At 50.6% G+C, this 15,780-nt stretch overlaps 7 protein-coding genes across 7 annotated transcripts; 3 read left to right on the top strand and 4 right to left on the bottom strand.

Moving 5' to 3' along the window:
- Nucleotides 1-389: 389 nt before the first annotated feature.
- On the top strand, nucleotides 390-2,104 carry N7457_003040 (putative cysteine synthase B; the record flags this gene model as incomplete). The annotated part of the gene is made up of 3 exons (XM_057174086.1): nucleotides 390-615; nucleotides 677-1,506; nucleotides 1,580-2,104. Coding segments are annotated over 3 exons (1,581 nt in total), but the record flags the coding sequence as incomplete, so codon positions are not given.
- Nucleotides 2,105-2,808: 704 nt separating this feature from the next.
- N7457_003039 (ferric reductase family protein) lies at nucleotides 2,809-4,953 on the top strand (the record flags this gene model as incomplete). Its single annotated transcript, XM_057174085.1, has 6 exons — nucleotides 2,809-2,939; nucleotides 3,010-3,260; nucleotides 3,318-3,432; nucleotides 3,482-3,733; nucleotides 3,789-3,887; nucleotides 3,942-4,953. The coding sequence occupies 6 exons, from the start codon at nucleotides 2,809-2,811 to the stop codon at nucleotides 4,951-4,953; spliced, it is 1,860 nt and encodes a 619-aa protein (XP_057034236.1).
- Nucleotides 4,954-5,665: 712 nt separating this feature from the next.
- Nucleotides 5,666-6,700, bottom strand: N7457_003038 (uncharacterized protein; the record flags this gene model as incomplete). Its single annotated transcript, XM_057174084.1, has 2 exons — nucleotides 5,666-6,470; nucleotides 6,531-6,700. The coding sequence occupies 2 exons, from the start codon at nucleotides 6,698-6,700 to the stop codon at nucleotides 5,666-5,668; spliced, it is 975 nt and encodes a 324-aa protein (XP_057034235.1).
- A 320-nt stretch (nucleotides 6,701-7,020) lies between these two features.
- Nucleotides 7,021-8,450, bottom strand: N7457_003037 (cystathionine beta-lyase STR3; the record flags this gene model as incomplete). The annotated part of the gene is made up of 3 exons (XM_057174083.1): nucleotides 7,021-7,074; nucleotides 7,126-8,169; nucleotides 8,235-8,450. The coding sequence occupies 3 exons, from the start codon at nucleotides 8,448-8,450 to the stop codon at nucleotides 7,021-7,023; spliced, it is 1,314 nt and encodes a 437-aa protein (XP_057034234.1).
- Nucleotides 8,451-8,854: 404 nt separating this feature from the next.
- N7457_003036 (uncharacterized protein) lies at nucleotides 8,855-9,166 on the top strand (the record flags this gene model as incomplete). The annotated part of the gene is made up of 2 exons (XM_057174082.1): nucleotides 8,855-8,928; nucleotides 8,962-9,166. 2 exons carry the CDS (start codon nucleotides 8,855-8,857, stop codon nucleotides 9,164-9,166), a joined length of 279 nt encoding a protein of 92 aa, XP_057034233.1.
- Nucleotides 9,167-9,654: 488 nt separating this feature from the next.
- N7457_003035 (uncharacterized protein) lies at nucleotides 9,655-10,924 on the bottom strand (the record flags this gene model as incomplete). The annotated part of the gene is made up of 3 exons (XM_057174081.1): nucleotides 9,655-10,159; nucleotides 10,215-10,510; nucleotides 10,625-10,924. 3 exons carry the CDS (start codon nucleotides 10,922-10,924, stop codon nucleotides 9,655-9,657), a joined length of 1,101 nt encoding a protein of 366 aa, XP_057034232.1.
- A 692-nt stretch (nucleotides 10,925-11,616) lies between these two features.
- Nucleotides 11,617-15,068, bottom strand: farA (CeGAL family transcription factor; the record flags this gene model as incomplete). Its single annotated transcript, XM_057174080.1, has 6 exons — nucleotides 11,617-11,665; nucleotides 11,720-13,424; nucleotides 13,471-14,552; nucleotides 14,659-14,683; nucleotides 14,780-14,832; nucleotides 14,908-15,068. 6 exons carry the CDS (start codon nucleotides 15,066-15,068, stop codon nucleotides 11,617-11,619), a joined length of 3,075 nt encoding a protein of 1,024 aa, XP_057034231.1.
- Between the last annotated feature and the right edge of the window lie 712 nt (nucleotides 15,069-15,780).

Raw genomic sequence — 15,780 nt, 5'->3', positions numbered from 1 at the left:
AGCCCCAAACTTCCGGTGCTTGCAGCATCCATCGAGGACTGGCCCCGCAATAGAACGTCTCACATTGAGTCCGGGCCAGGCTCCTCATATCGGAGTCATACGGCGGAATATTCAAGGCTGGTGGAGTTGTGAAAGGTAGATCTTACTTTCCTACCTCTTGCCAAGAACGACGCAACAGGACAGAGGGGCAGGTGGTGCTCGCTATATAGAACCTTTGTATATAATTGTCCCAAAGGGATCCGCGACTTTTCTTTCACCATCTGTTTTTACCCTTTTGACACTAGCTTTCATCCCTTGGAAATATCTCTGGCTTCAGGCCCATGCAGTAGGGAACTGCTACTCGACGATCAAGATCTATATATTGCCTGCTGTATTGCCTCCACCAAGTTGGTCCCCGCAAGATAGTGAATTCTTCCGAGAGAATGACCAATATCAATGAGTTCAATGTGTACTTTGGCACCGATTCGCTGAAGAAATACTTTGACCCGGATTCTCAGCCCCCTCTGCCTCTGGTAGAGCTTCCGCCTCATCTGAACCCATATCATGAAGATGGAGTGCGGATATATGCTAAGATGATGACGATGCACCCGGCCAACAATGTTAAGGCGATGCCAGGTAAGAGACGGAGACGCCCTGGTAGATTATTAATCTGAAGTATAAACTGACCGAAGACTAGCTTTGAACATGCTTGAATCTAGTGTTGTCCCTGGCGAGACGGATCAGATCATCGAATATAGCTCCGGATCAACGGTGATTTCAATGTCCATGATTGCTCGAGTCATGCATGGAGTGAATGATACTCGGGCGTTCCTGAGCAACAAGACTAGCGATGCAAAACTGAAATTGATGCAATTCTTTGGCCTTGACATTACCTTGTTTGGTGGACCATCTCAGCCCGAGCCGCTGGATGAGCGAGGGGGTATTCAAAATGCTCGAAGAATGGCTCTGGAATCAGAGAAAATCGTCAATCCCAACCAATACGAAAACAGGAACAACTGGCAGTCTCACGTGCGATGGACTGGGCCGCAGATTTTCAAGCAGCTGCCTGAAATAAATGTTCTATGTGCTGGAATGGGCACTTCTGGTACCATGACCGGACTCGGGACATATTTCAAAGGCGTGAAGCCATCGGTCTACCGTCTTGGTGTCTGCACAACTCCAGGTGACCGGGTCCCTGGCCCCAGGTCATATGCTCTTATGCGCCCTGTGGAATTCCCCTGGAAAGCCGCCGTAGACACCATCGAGGAGGTTGGATCGGCCGAATCTTACACCTTGTCTTTGAATCTATGTCGAGAGGGATTAGTCTGTGGTCCCTCCTCCGGGTTCAACCTTCAAGGATTGTTCCAGACACTGGCAAAGCGCAAAGCCGCTGGAACCCTATCTGGGCTAGCAGGACCCGATGGAACGACACACTGTGTTTTCCTCTGCTGCGATCTGCCGTACCAGTACATCGACGAGTACTTCCAAAAGGTGAACAAGCAACAGTTCCACCCAATCCGAAATGAGGTAATTAACAACCCCATGACGTATTGCCGTTTGGCGAGTCCACCAAAGGCTAACCTGTCAACTTTCTAATTAGCGCCTGACAAAGGTTGATCTGCACCGATATGACGAGAGTTGGGAGCGGGATGCACTGGACGTGCTACCGGAATTTTATGGATCCCCACGGTCCCTTGCGCAAAGCCTACTGAGCGAGATTATCCTTAAACCACAGAATCGAGTTCTGGATCTGCGCCAGCCAGGCGATTTCTATGCGTGGCACCTCCCCGGTTCGATGAACCTGCCATTGTCAAGTGTTGCGCCTCACAGCCCATCGCCGTTTTCGGACCCGGGGGTGTTGGAAGCGCAGTGGGTGGAGCTGGAGAAGATCTTCAAGGATGACGTCTTGGTATCCGATCTTGGTAGGCATCACGTTCTTGTGGTATGCTACGATGGGGACTCGGCACGCGTGGCCACCAGCGTTCTTCGAGCGAAGGGCCTCGAAGCAGACAGCGTGCGTGGAGGCCACCGTGCACTAAGGATGTATGGAATCGGGAGCGAGAATTCCATCTCCACCAAGATGCCTCTCGGGACCACTGTTTCCGTTGCGGTGCCCCTTGAGTAATCGACCACAATCGATTTGCTGCGGAATGTAGGGTTGGATCTGCCATGTGAGGCACTAGTCCCAATTGCACCTGCTTCGACTTCTTTTCTTTTTTTTTGCTTGACATAAACTGTCTTTGATCAAATTGTTTTATGGCGCATATTAGCAAATGACTCAATGAGAATTTTATGCGGATTTCCATTTCACCTTCAGAGTAGGGGGAGTCGGTTTCCCTGTGGCTCGAGCCTCGCTCCGCATGCGTTGAATAGCTCACATTCGAGTGAAATCGCGGCACGTTCGGAAGACGACATGCAAGATATCTGCCAGACGATCTTCGAGGGGATTTGATGTCACCGCGTGCAACCACTCCTATGACAGATGTCAGCCCCGCAGATTGTTTCAGGCGCAAATGTGCTCTAGTTTGAGCCTTTGATGTTCAACCAGCCCCCGAGAGATGATTGCAGCCCCCATCTCTCCAGGAAACATGCTCAATTGTGAGCAGATTATCTCGGACCATTGACGAAAATAACCGCAATCCCTGGAATGCGCACTTAGCACCCCCTCAGAGCGTTAGAGCGTCAGCAGGTTCCTGGTTTCAGTTCCGCAACCGACATGCCAAAAGAATAAAACTTGCTGCAGCCAAAGTTGCCAATCACTTGTGTATTTCACCTCCAGATTCCTTTGATCACACATCCTGTAGTTCTTGGTGGCCCTTCTGCCCACCTATGAGGGAGATGGAGATGGCCGAGGGTACGCCCTGGCTCGATCAGCCGGTGATGCTTCATTCGTCTCGCGCCGACCAATGTAAACTGACCGAAGCACAATGTCATTATCGCAACTACTATTGGCGATACTGGTATGCGTCTTCTTCCGTATGATCCTGCTATGTAGATATACTTATTGGAGATCGTTTCTTTTCTTTTTAGGTACGAAGCTGACCATGTCTATGCACTGAACACCGTCTGTTTGATGTGTGCAGTGATTGGAGTGTTCACCATCTCGAATCTTCTCGTTCGATTTGCACCAGATAGAGTGAAGAGAAGCCGATCGTGGCGCATGTTCACGTCTGTTTCGCGATATTTGTCTTATCGTGGGTATCGATCGTCTGCGCTGCAATATTGGACTCCAGCATTGGGTGTGCTGGTCCTGGGTGTGGTGGGCGCCGTGTTCTTCTTCGGTGGGTGTCCAGGCATTGAAAGGGGTGACATGAACTGTCGCTGATCCTCAACTACAGCGATGACGCTCGGTCCACAGCCTTATTACTGGCCGACAGATGCTTCTTATGGAAGTAGTCCTCCAATCGCAACTCGATCTGGCTGGATGGCACTTGCGCTGCTGCCATTTGTGCTGTAAGTGTTGGATTGAACACATGCAAATTGCCTATTAATCTTCTCTTAGGGCACTGAGTACAAAAGCCAACATGATCTCCGTCTTCACTGGAATTCCACACGAGAAACTACAAGTCTTCCACCATTGGACCAGCTATGCCATGTTTGTCCTGGCCTTGATTCACACCTTTCCTTATATCATATATCATATCTGGAAAGGGGATATGATGCATCAATGGAAGACAAGCGTCGTATACTGGACAGGAGTTGCTTCTCTCATCTCCCAGGCATATTTGACTCTAATGTCTTTGCCATTCATTCGGTAAGCTCGCATGTACCTTGATATGATAGATGAAGTCTGAACATCTCCGCTACAGCAATCGATTCTACGAGTTCTTCAAGGCTACCCATATCTTCATGGCTATAGTGTTTATCGTGTTCTTTTTCCTCCACTGCGACTTCCGACTCTCATCCTGGTATGTAAAACCATTAAACAGACCCAAGATGACCATACGTTAACCATACAACAGGGACTACTTCGTTGCCTCGGGTGTGATCTATTTCCTGAGCCTGATAGCCGGTCATACGCGCACCTATCTAATGCATGGCATTCACACCGCGACCCTCGAGCTCCTTCCCTGCGATCTTGTCCGCGTTGCAGTTCCATCGATCATCAAATGGACCCCTGGTCAGCATGTGTTCATGCGCTTCCTCACTCCAGACCTGCATCTATTCACCGCCCATCCATTCACGATTTCTTCCGCATGTCACAACCCTGATGAGATAGGCAAACCATCAGAACTAGTATTTTACATCAAGCCCCGCGGTGGTATTACTGGACGCCTAAAGGCAATGGCAGCCAAGAGTCCAGGCTGCTCGAAGAAGATCCTCATTGAGGGTCCGTACGGTGGCATCAGCGAGCCACATATGGCTCGATTTGACACGATCCTGGTGATCGCTGGCGGCTCGGGGGGCGGATTCTCACTGGCTATAGTTGACGAAGCGCTTCGCCTGACGGGAACGAACGTATCCGAGACTGAAAAAAGAGCACACTCCCGCCGGAACCTCCAAGTGGTATTCTCGACGCGTGACCACGCCATGGCAGACTGGTACATCGAGGAAATCGAATCTCGGCTCTCGGAATCTACCACCTTATCCTCGGACTCGGACAATGGGTTTGAAACTGCAGTCTCTGTGCACGTCACTGATCAGCGGAACTCTGGGATCCCCGCCAGGTCAGAGCCTGACGATTTCAAAGGCACCGCTGGTAAGCTACCCCCGGCGGAAATCACTACCACGGGAAATTTCAGCTTGAATGTCCACCGCAATGCTCGGCCCGATCTTCCTGGTCTGATTGCGCGATCTGTTGCCATGGCACGCATCCAAGGGACGCAGCTCGAAAAGAAACAACGCATCGGGGTCTTGGTTTGTGGTCCTGCTTCTATGCTACACGATACTCGAAATGCAGCGGCTCTTGCGCAGTCTAGGGTGTTCGGAGGTGAGGTTGAGGAGTTATATTTACACTCAGAACCTTTCGTGTAAGGCTTTGTTTTCCGCATTGATATCTTATAGCACGACTAACTGATTCTTACAGGTGGTAATGATGTTCTTTTTTTTTTGTTTGATTTCTTTCTTCCTCCGGAGTATCATCGGCTGGAATGGTCTTCTTTCTGTTCCTTTATTCACCCTACTCTTTATTGTACCTATTTGTAGCCTCAAGAAACGTAAAGATATTGATCTAGGCATCAAGTTCGATCCCATCCTTTCCTTCATAATGAGACCCAGAAGGAAACTATACACTCCCATAGAACCATCAATGATCGAAGAAATCTATAATATGATATGGACAGCCAAGAAATTCAAACACCATCGACAGGCCAAGTCTTAACTGTATCTCAAATAGATACACAACAATCTAAGTATGAACTAGGTACATAATACACTAGAAGAGATTGTGCCCAAAATAGCCAACGCCGTGGCCACATCATAAAGCAAGTTAGGGGCATGAAGACCCGAGACCCAACCCCCAGAATTGAAAACGCCGAGCATTAATCCCAGAGATAACTAGGTATGTAAGTGTGAGTGGAGAAATGAGAAGAGAATCGTGGGATCAAACGAAGATCAACCACAAAATGCAAAAATCGACATTCAATGAAAAGCAAAACGAAGAAATCATCAGATCGTTAGCACCCACCAATCTCTTTCCTCGGCGAGAGCCAGGTAGTTTTCTGTCCAGCATATGATGCAATCAAATTCACCACCCCTTTTCAACTCTTTTCATCAAATAATCTCTCATCCGCACATTGACCACACCACCAACGCCGTATGCAGGAACGATCTTCCCCATGCGCGCAAAGCAACTGGGCACATAATCACGACGAATCCTCGCCGCACGGTCTGTCCAGCGCAGTCCTCCGACCGGCTGGCGATTATATAGATCTAGGCCGAGGAGGTGCATGGGCGTACTAGCGAACTGCATTGCGGCAGGACAGGCGAATTGTGCGATGTTAGACTTCATGGTAGAGCTCGAGGCAAGGAAATCTGGAATTGAGGGCGCGAGGAGGGCAGGGATGTTGAAGGATGCCCAGATTGTGATGCTGTCGCGGAGGCAGAAGAGAGCGTAGGAGGTCTTGGGGATTTGGAGGGCAGGCGCTGTGGGTGTGGAGGAAGAGTGGGATGCGCGGAGGGCCGAGACGTGCTTTCCGGGGATTGAATTTGTGTTTAGAGTCCCGGATGTAGCTCGCGATTGGGACGGAGGAGAAGCGCCGAACATTTTGGCGAAGCGCGCGTCTTTATAGACGCAGATTGTCATGTTAACTATTGTCGTCGCGAAGAACTTAGGCAGACCTGTGTCAATGGTATTATATGGCTCATTATGCGTTGTGGACCGGATGGTATCGATTGTGTTTGCTGTGAGGTAGGTCGAGGTGTACAGGGTATAAATGAGGAGGAACGGCGTGCTGAAGAAGAAGGCACTGGGTCGAGCGACCATCGACCGGAGGCAGTTGTTGATTGTCTGGCTGATCGGGAAGCCCTTTGAAGCTTTTTCCATGATGGCACTGGAGTGAATCATCAGTTGATATTTGCGAATAGCTTCGGCAATTGCGATGGGCACTTACCGATCAATAATTGTGATGAGTGGACAAGTCAGTGCGCCAGCTGTTGCGGCGCTCGCAACATCAACACTGAACCGCTTGCCCAAGTCTTCGGTGTTCCATTTTGAAGCTGCAGGGCGTATGATGGGACTTGGTGCCTGACTATCCTGGCGCTGTTCCTTCACCGTTGCCATGGTTTAATATTGTATCTTGCACGAGGGCATTCCGGTTCATGCGACGGTAATGGAGGCAGCAAAAGTAAACTAGGAGTTCATTGACAAGAGAGAAACAAATCTAGGGACATTGAATTACAAATGCAAAGATCTCAGATTCCACCGGGATGTCTACACAAGTGACTCCTCCAGCTTCGGACGAGAACGCCCCGGGCGCGACCCGGCGCCCGGGGCTCCGATGCCGGCCGTCTTATCTACCGGATAAGCGATAAGCGATAACCCGACGAATTAATATTTTAAGTTCATGTTTTTAGATCCCCAACGCCGCCTGTTAAAACTGTCTAGTGGGCTTCAATGCCCTCCATGGTGACATTGACTGCTCCAGCTTGCACCAACTGAAAGAGAGTTAGCCAAATTCAAGGGCAAGGGGGATAGTGGATACGTACCGCTCGCTGCAAATCATCAATCAAATCATCCACATCCTCAATACCCACACACAATCGAATCAAGTCTTCAGGCATAGCGCGTTCCGCCCGCGTCTTCGCGTCAATGCTAGCATGACTCATACGGCATGGCATACTGATCAGACTGTTGACACAACCAAAGCTGACACTGATAGCCCAAAGCTTGGCGCTCTCCACAATACGCTCACTAACGCCCGTATCACCGGTCTCGAATGAGAGCACGGCGCCGGCGCCCCGCGCCATGGAATTGTGGAGTTCGTATTGTGGGTGGGACCGCAGACCGGGGTAGCGCACTTTGAAGCCGTGAGATTCGAGGAATTCAGCAATTCGTTGGGCATTGCTCTGTTGCTGGTCCATGCGGACCTTCAATGTCTTCACACCACGCAGCAATAACCACGAGTCGAAGGGTGACAGGCCACACCCTGATGCATTGATCGGGAAATACAAACGTTCTCCGAGCTGAAGGTCATTCACGGCAATGACACCGGCCATCAGGTCGTGGTGTCCAGACAGATATTTGGTACCACTCTCGTAAACGACATCGGCGCCAAAATCTAATGGGTTCAGGAGCAGGGGAGACATCATGGTATTGTCCACAGAGACAATACAGTTGGGGTTGGCTTCATGGGCAGCGGCAGCAATTTGTCCAATATCGACGATCTTGATCAGAGGGTTCGTGGGAGTCTCGAGCAGCACCATGGTCGTCTTGGAGCTCAAAACCCCTCGGACCTTTTCTGGGCTTGTCGTGTCGACATGGTGCACAACAATTCCACCATTGGTCGAGAGATACTTGAGCAGACGGTTGGTGCCACCGTAGAGGTCGTCACCAGTGACCACTTCATCACCGGGGCGGAGGAGCCTTGTGATCACATCCAGCGCTGCCATGCCAGATGAAACCACAAGGGCGCGCTGTGCCGACATGATCTTGGCCAAGTGACGCTCAAGATGTGTGCGAGTAGGGTTACCGGATCGTGTATAGTCATACTCTCCGCCGCCGCCGCCGGAAGTTTGCTTGAAGGTAGCACTCTGTATAATTGAAGATGGTTAGTGCCGAGTTTCAATTGGAACTACTATTTTAGTTGGATCTATACCTGATAGATGGGAACGCTGCTGGCATTGTATTGGTCACTGCCCTCGGTGAAGACCAACTCAGTGGCAATATTGTACCGACGACCGGTGTGAGGACTAGACGGGGCAGGAGATGGGGGCAGGTCATTGCCCGACAGGTCAACTGGAGGGAAACCCTTCTTTACACCGCTGGATGACCCCGATGCATCATTGGGAAATCCGGATCCTGAGGCCGACATCGGTAGAGCGGGGCAGATAGAAGGAGTAGGAGGAAGGGTAATTGAGGGATTTGGAAGCAAACAAGACTCAAAGATACTGTGTTAAGCAGAGAAGGGAATAGAAGAGACAAAAGTGAAGAAGAAACAGGAGAAGCCAAATAATTCGGCCTCGTCCTTCCCCCGGACAAGCTGACTCCTCCATCCGGTCGCTGATTCGTCGAGACGCTCCAGTTGCGATTTCGTCATCCGCTAGGCCCAATTGGGCGTGCAAGTATGTGGGGATGAGTCAAATCACCAGGCCATCTTCTCTTCTGCATTGCCGGAAAGCACTGCTCGTTTGATAGATAGACATGGAGTCCATCATTTGGGAGAGAGAAAAGCCATTCAATATCTATCCATACATTGACCAGAACACCCGGGGCACAATGGCTGGACCGCGAGACGGAAAGAGTCATCCAGCAGAGTGGGTGTCTAGGCCTGATACTCTTGATCTACCAAGGTAAGTTCGGTTCTACCTTCTTGCAAGAAACAGATGGTCGGCCAATCTCGGTCTCAAGTCCTTGAAGACCAACGTCCTTCTTTCGACAGTCATTGCCATCACGGGAATTTGTGTCCCAATTGGTTTGTCGTTCATCCTCAAGCAACTTGCAGGAGCTATATCCCTTCAGTCCTTCGCTGCCAGTGCAGCCCTGAGCGCGACTAGTCTTGGCAGCAGTTTTACCATTCTCTCAAGTTAGTCACGCAGCTAGCAACAACGAGGCTCGGCATAGTTAGCACTAGGCCTGCGATTAGGCCGAAATTCTTGTATCCATCCTCTATCCTTGGACTGGCCATGGTTACCCGAGGTGAAGTGGGATATCTGATTGCCTCGATTGCCGAAAGCCATAAAATATTCACTGATGAATCTTCCGCAGGATCATCTGGGATTTATCTGGTGGTCATCTGGGCAATCTCGCTCTGCAAATCGATCGGTTCGATCCTCGTTGGGACTCTAGTTCAACATGTAAAAAGGCTGCAACGGTCAAGAGGGAATATAGGAACCGACCCCCTAGGGGCTTGGGGAATTTAACTATCTTAGATGTATTGAGTGATGGTTATACTCTGCTCAAGCTCCAAAATGAGACAACCGACGATGTAACGAAGACATGAATAATGTTTCAAACAAACCAAAACGGTCCCAACAACGATTGTAATGTACATACAAGGGCTACATTTCCTCACACGGCTAAGCCAACTCCATGATCAGACCTTGTTTGATTCGGTTCAAGGCGCTTCGAGGGATGGGATCCTTCTTGTCAAAGCTCGCCTTCCTGCGTTCTGCGGGAGTCCAGGACGTGATATCCTTTGAGTCACCACCAAGAGGCTCGTCCTTGTTCTCTCTTAGCTTCGTAATTGCCTGTTTCCAGCCCCAGGGATCATTGGCTCCAGCTGTAGCCTCGGGAATCTCAACCTCATCTGACGGTTCTTCATAGCATGGGTCATTCAAGCCATAAATCTTGATATCGTGCTTCGCAGCATAAGCCTTAATTTTGGGCTCATGCTGCGGCCAGTTGATACCGTAATCTTTCAAATCAACCATGAAGCGGATGAACATACCCATGACAGCGCCAATGTTCTTGATTTCAGAGTCGGGCTTGAGGATGTCATTTCGCTCCAGAGTCGCGAGCATGGTGAGGAACATTGTACCGAAAGCAATAAATACCGCGTTCACCGTTTCTCCATCCTCGCAGCTATATTGCACTCATCAGCAGCCTTTCAAAACTTGAGGGGGGAAGAGAGACAAACCCGACTAATTGCATGATAGCACTCATTTGAAAATACAGCCCTGTCCCTTCACAAATAGCCCATTGCATCTTCCAATCGCCAGTAGCCTCCTCAAAATCCACGAGCAGGTTCTCCACCAGCTCCATAATCCCATAGCCGAAATAATCGTTGTAGACATGCATCTCGAAGTTATCCGGGTCACGCACGGAAGTCTGTTGTCTCAACGCCATCCACTTGGATATGCCGGCATTGGTGAATATCCATTTTTCATTTGGGTGCTCGGAAGCAGGTTCAAGGGTGGTCTCCTTGTCAGCTTCCTAGTATCTGGATCAGCGACTGTTTTTACTGTAATGTGACTCCGGAACAATTCGAATTCTTCAGGATTGATGCCCTGGAGAACCTAGATCCTCTGCTACGTAATAGCAACATACCGCGTCATCTCTCTTCCTCTTCTCTAGCTCTTCCTCGTCTGTCTCATCCTCTTCATCTTCATCTTCATGGATTTCCGTTCGCCAAGGCGCGCAGCCCAGACAAACATAGGTAAAAGCGTCGACACGGTCGGCGGTCCGCAATCTGAATGAACAGTCTGCGTTGCGCGATACAGATACTGCAGACCAGCGCTTGTCAAGAATAGGCTTGAGTTCTGCTTCGGCTGGGTCGATATCCGTGACTTTGGACTTCTTTGCGCCCTTGGCTGGAGCGGAATTGGTAGAATTTCTCTTGGGAGGCATTGTGGCTAAATATAGGATTCAGATATATGTACGGAGTCTGGATTGGAACAGATGAGAGGGGACGGACGCAAGAGGTGAGCGGGTTTTAATCTGCGATCTACCCGCGACGGCCTCGAGGGGACGCGACTCGACGCGTCGAGGATCCTGCGCATACACATCACTTTCCACCTTCGACACCCACCAAGTACGGCGTACCCTCTAAACAAGTGGTTTTCCACGTGTCAATCCACTTGAAGTACAAGTCATATGTCAAGATACATTGAAATTCATATATACTCGATCCAAACTCCCCCCGGATGCCAGTCCGTGAAGCTCTCCCAACGTAACAGCCTAAGTACGAGACAGGAGTAGATATCGTAAGGTGGAAGAGAAAAAAAAAAGACAAAGACCAAGAATAAAGAAAACAAAGCTATCAAGCTCCTCAATGTAAATCCATGAGACCCATCCCTAATGGCAGAACAGACCTCGAAAGAATCCCACAAACGCCCCCAGCAGAACCCACATCGCCCCAAGAGCAATCCATTTTGTGCGAACCGGGAAAGGAAAGCCCCGGAAGATGATAGTATATACCAGTTTAGCAATTAGATTAATGTCTGCCAAAGGAATTGTATTCCTGGGCCACAAGTCCAGCCTCCAAAGGTGAAGCGTGCGTAAGTGCGTAATCATGAAGTGATGCATAGTTCATGTCGTGGTTAGGCAGCCAAGTCGCCAAATCCGCCGTTGATGCCGAAGAATTGGAACCTGTATACAGAATGTAAGCAAAGATCAACTAGAACCAAAATTATGGGAACATACCAGTCCTCGACATTCAGTGTCGTCGGCGCGGTCGGTCCACTACGAGAGCTGCTACTCCAGGTATCATTGTCTTGACTAGCAGCATCCATCGCTGCCCCACTCATAGTTCCATCAAGACCCTGCATGGGCGGCCAGGCTTGCTGATGCTGGCCCTCCATACCGAACATTTGTTGCGGCGGGGTGGGCTGCATTCCCATTGCCCCCGGCAGTCCCGGCATCATCGACGGACTACCCTGCGAGACGGACATACTGCGACCCGGGACGGGCTGCGGCTGGTTGTTCATCATGGGAGGGCGTTGGGACATCCCCGCGGGCATTTGTGACGGGATCTGGAGGGATGGGTCGACTGCGGCAGGCTGGGGAGGCGATGTTAGTTCCGGAAAGAAGGCGGTGCCGTCTGGGAACAATTGGTCGGGTTGGAAGTTCTCCCAAAGGGATGGGGAGAGGTTAGGTGAGGTACGAGTCACCAGGAAGAAGTCAGGAGGTGTGGCGGGCAGAGAGAATTGGCCGTTGAATGGCGTTGTAGGCCGGGTGTTGGATCGAGAGTTGCCAGTACCGACCAGGGAATCGTGAGGACCGCGGGCATTGTTTGGTGATTGATGGCCGCCGAGAGTAGGTGGATTCAGTTCCCGGGAAGGTGTGACAGCAGGCGTCTGAGGCCGGGAGCGTTCATATGACACCGGGGGTGTGGGCCCACCATTAGGTATGCCAATATCCATGTCGTCAAATTTGCGCTTTGGCGGGTCCGGCCTTTTAGAGGTTGAGGATTCGCCGTGCCGTGTTCGCTGATGTCTCCGGCCTGCAGCCTTCTGGAGTCGTTCTTCAAGCACCTTGTTTCCGAGGATAGACTCGAATAAAGTGTTTACCATTTTTGCCACCAGCCAAACCTTTGATACATCCTTTAGGGCGGACATGCACACATTGATCCTTTCCTGGCAGGTGGCCACAATTGAAGGAACCGAGGAACGCATTTGGTACACATGCATGATCAACGCTGAGAATAAACTGTATACGATGAAGGCAGGCGTGTACCGAATTTCCCCATGCGCCTGAAGGTTCTCGACTATAGACGTGATCATGCCTGCAGCTTGGAAGGCGATTGTTCGCGATGGGTAAGCCATTTCTTCGACCCTGTAGTTATTGGGCGCGGATGAGGCAGGCGGCATGTGGGCTCTGTGGAGAAGACAGAGCGTAGTGTAGTAATTAGAGTGCAAGAGCGCTGCCCAGAAATGATGCCGAGAGCGTTGCCAGCATACTTCTTTGGGGCAGTTCTGCAGCCAATCGGCAAGCGCCATATCGGAGTGAGTGAGGTCCATTGCATTCATACGCCGCGACTTGGAGGCCACAGAGTACTGCTGTGACAGGACCAAGCCCATGATCTCGCACAACTTGACATACTGCAGGAAGAACTGGACATGGACAGGATCTGCTGGGTATTCGGCGGGAGTATCGAGTTCATCCTCGATGAAATCATCTTCTGTCACCATCTCAACATCCGAGTCATCCGTATTGATCCCAATGGGTCGTCCCAACGCGACAGCCACAGAGCGATCCCGGGTGAACAGAGTCCACCAGATTCGCTTCCAAAGTCTCTTGTCCGGTTTATTGAGCTGGGACATTTCGACACTGCGGTGCATCCCGGAGCCCTGGGCCACCACCATAGCTACCCGTGTCCAGTAGAACACATTCTTGGTGACATCTACTGCTAGTCAGAAAGACGATTAGGATCAACTGATATGAACAAGACTCACCTTCAGGCCCCTCCCAGTACCAACCCAGAAGTACCAATGCCTGCACGATGGTGACACGGTCATCCTCATAATTCGCATCATACAATGCCTTAGCACGCTTATAGAAAGTCATAGCCGCAGGGGTTGTCGAGCCATTCGCATCCATAAGCTGTTGGTTGGTGCAGACTCTCGATCCTGCCAGCAGAATCGCCTGGAGTAGTAGCAGCGATGGTGGGTTCTTGGGGTCGCGGTAGTGTCGCATGAAGCGACTCTTGTTGATAATCGGCACCACGGGTGCAACCCACTTGAAGTAGGCGTCCACTAACTCATCACAAAGTGGTTTGGGCGGGAGCAGGAATGCGCCCCGCTGATGCAGAATATCGATTTCCAAATTGTCCAAGTCTGTCAACCGGGCGCGGGATCCTCTGATATTCGGTGGGAGAGGATAGTGCACGACATCTGCAGTTCCATGGCGATCTTGAACCAAAAGTGACAGATTTGATGATTCGCCTAAGTACGCCACCCGGCCAGCCTCCTTTATCGGAGCCCGGGCAAATTTAGGCTTCATGAATTGGGCATAAGCATTATCAGTCGAAGCTTGCTGGGCCGCCTCAGCCTCGGAAAGGGACGTATTAGGCATGCCGTCGACGGCCATACGGTTGTTTCGGTATCCAAAAGCGTTGTTCTTTTCATCCGAGTCTGAACTTTTTTCTTTTTCTCTGGGCGCAGGAACAGGGCCAGGGCCAGAGCCTGAGCCGACTGGCTCCTCGGTACTCGTAGGTCGGAAATGCGCTACCGCGGCGTCGACAATCGAGGAGGCAGTCTGAGGTGGACTATCGTCATATTGAGCGTCCTCTTTGTTCTTGCTCTGGTTCGTCTTCTTTCGTTTCGGGGAAGGGATTTTACACTCGATCGAGAAAGCGACACAATTCGTGCAAGGCACCCCGAGACTGGCTGCATCGCATCGGACCTGTTGGGCGACAGCGACGGTTAGAGCGACGACGTGGAGAGAAGAGATGCAAGGGGGAGAACTCACCTTCCGAGCATGACATGTCTTAATAGAGCGAAAAATAGAAATGTCAGTCACATTGTTCACCAAAAGACTACAGGGGAGTGTATATGCGTATGCATCGCGATAAGAAACTGAGCCGAGGTGCGTGAGAACCTCGGCTCCAGAGTCGCGTCCCCTCGATAAAAATGCAGACGTACCTCACACGCGCGTGATGCACGTTGTCTAAGATTAGATAAAACGAATTAGCAGATATTCAAGAATGCTTCTAAAACTTCAAAGGTTTTCCTTTCTCCAGGGGAAAGCGAAAAGCCTGCAAACCCCCCCCTCCCCCCTCCCATCTCAACGCCCGGTTTGCGCACATCGCCGCGACCCTCCCAAAATATCACCCCCATAGCAGTGTGTGGCCAAGATCACCTATTGACTAGAAAGAGCAAGCATATGCCTACCTTCTAAAACTCAGCGGCTGGCCTTGGGGGCCATTGCGCACTGTGATGCCCGAAGTTCCCGTGGAGCCTGCGTTGCTCGGGGCCGGGCTGGGGTGATTGTCCGATAGCTGATCGGGGTGGAATTCAGTAGTACTCATGGCCACACAGTCCTCTCCATCCAACCTGGGAGTGGGTAAACTTGATCGAATAGTCCTGGGAATGGGAAGGTTGGATGCGCTCGGAGGGAAACGATCTCAGGATATAAAGTCCAGGTTGAGTAGAGATCCCCACGGGGTATCACGGTATTAAAAAAAAACAACCAAAAAGGAATCCCAACAGAGCCACGCGATCAAGAACAGAAAATCAGCAAGAGAAAGTACCGGAAGACAGAGGGGAAAGAGAGAGAGAATATCAAAGTTCTGGGGGAACCGTTGGGACGTGGCAACAAGGGCGTTGCAGGGGGGCATTAACTGGGGGTCATTGAATGGGACCATCTGAGGTCACTGGTGGGGTCCCCTTTTTGGGTCAGCACTTTGCTTGCAGGATTTGATATTGGATATTTGATAGATGTTTTATGCTTGATCTTTATGTTTTGTGTGTATATTCCGTTCTATTTGGACTTGCGCATATATATCTCCCCACCCACAGGTAGAGACGAAGTAAGTGTATAGTCCCCTCCCTGATTCTCGAACCCAAACAAGGAAAAGGGGCAGTAAGAACGAAGAATCCAAATTGCATGCGAATTGACTAAGCGCTAAATCCCGAAATTATGCAAAAGCCATCTGGAGAAGTTGGGGCGCTGAGCAAGACCTACGAAGTGTTTACTCCGTACTCCGTACTGATATTGTGACATTTCGTATTGGTACCCCGAGTCAACGAGTACCGGTATGCTGA

Source organism: Penicillium paradoxum (assembly GCF_028828445.1).
Source record: "Penicillium paradoxum strain IBT 22861 chromosome Unknown utg000003l_segment0_segment0, whole genome shotgun sequence".
NCBI lineage: Eukaryota > Fungi > Ascomycota > Eurotiomycetes > Eurotiales > Aspergillaceae > Penicillium > Penicillium paradoxum.
Note: the sequence above shows the minus strand (reverse complement) of the source record. Positions and strands in the feature narration are given on the sequence as shown.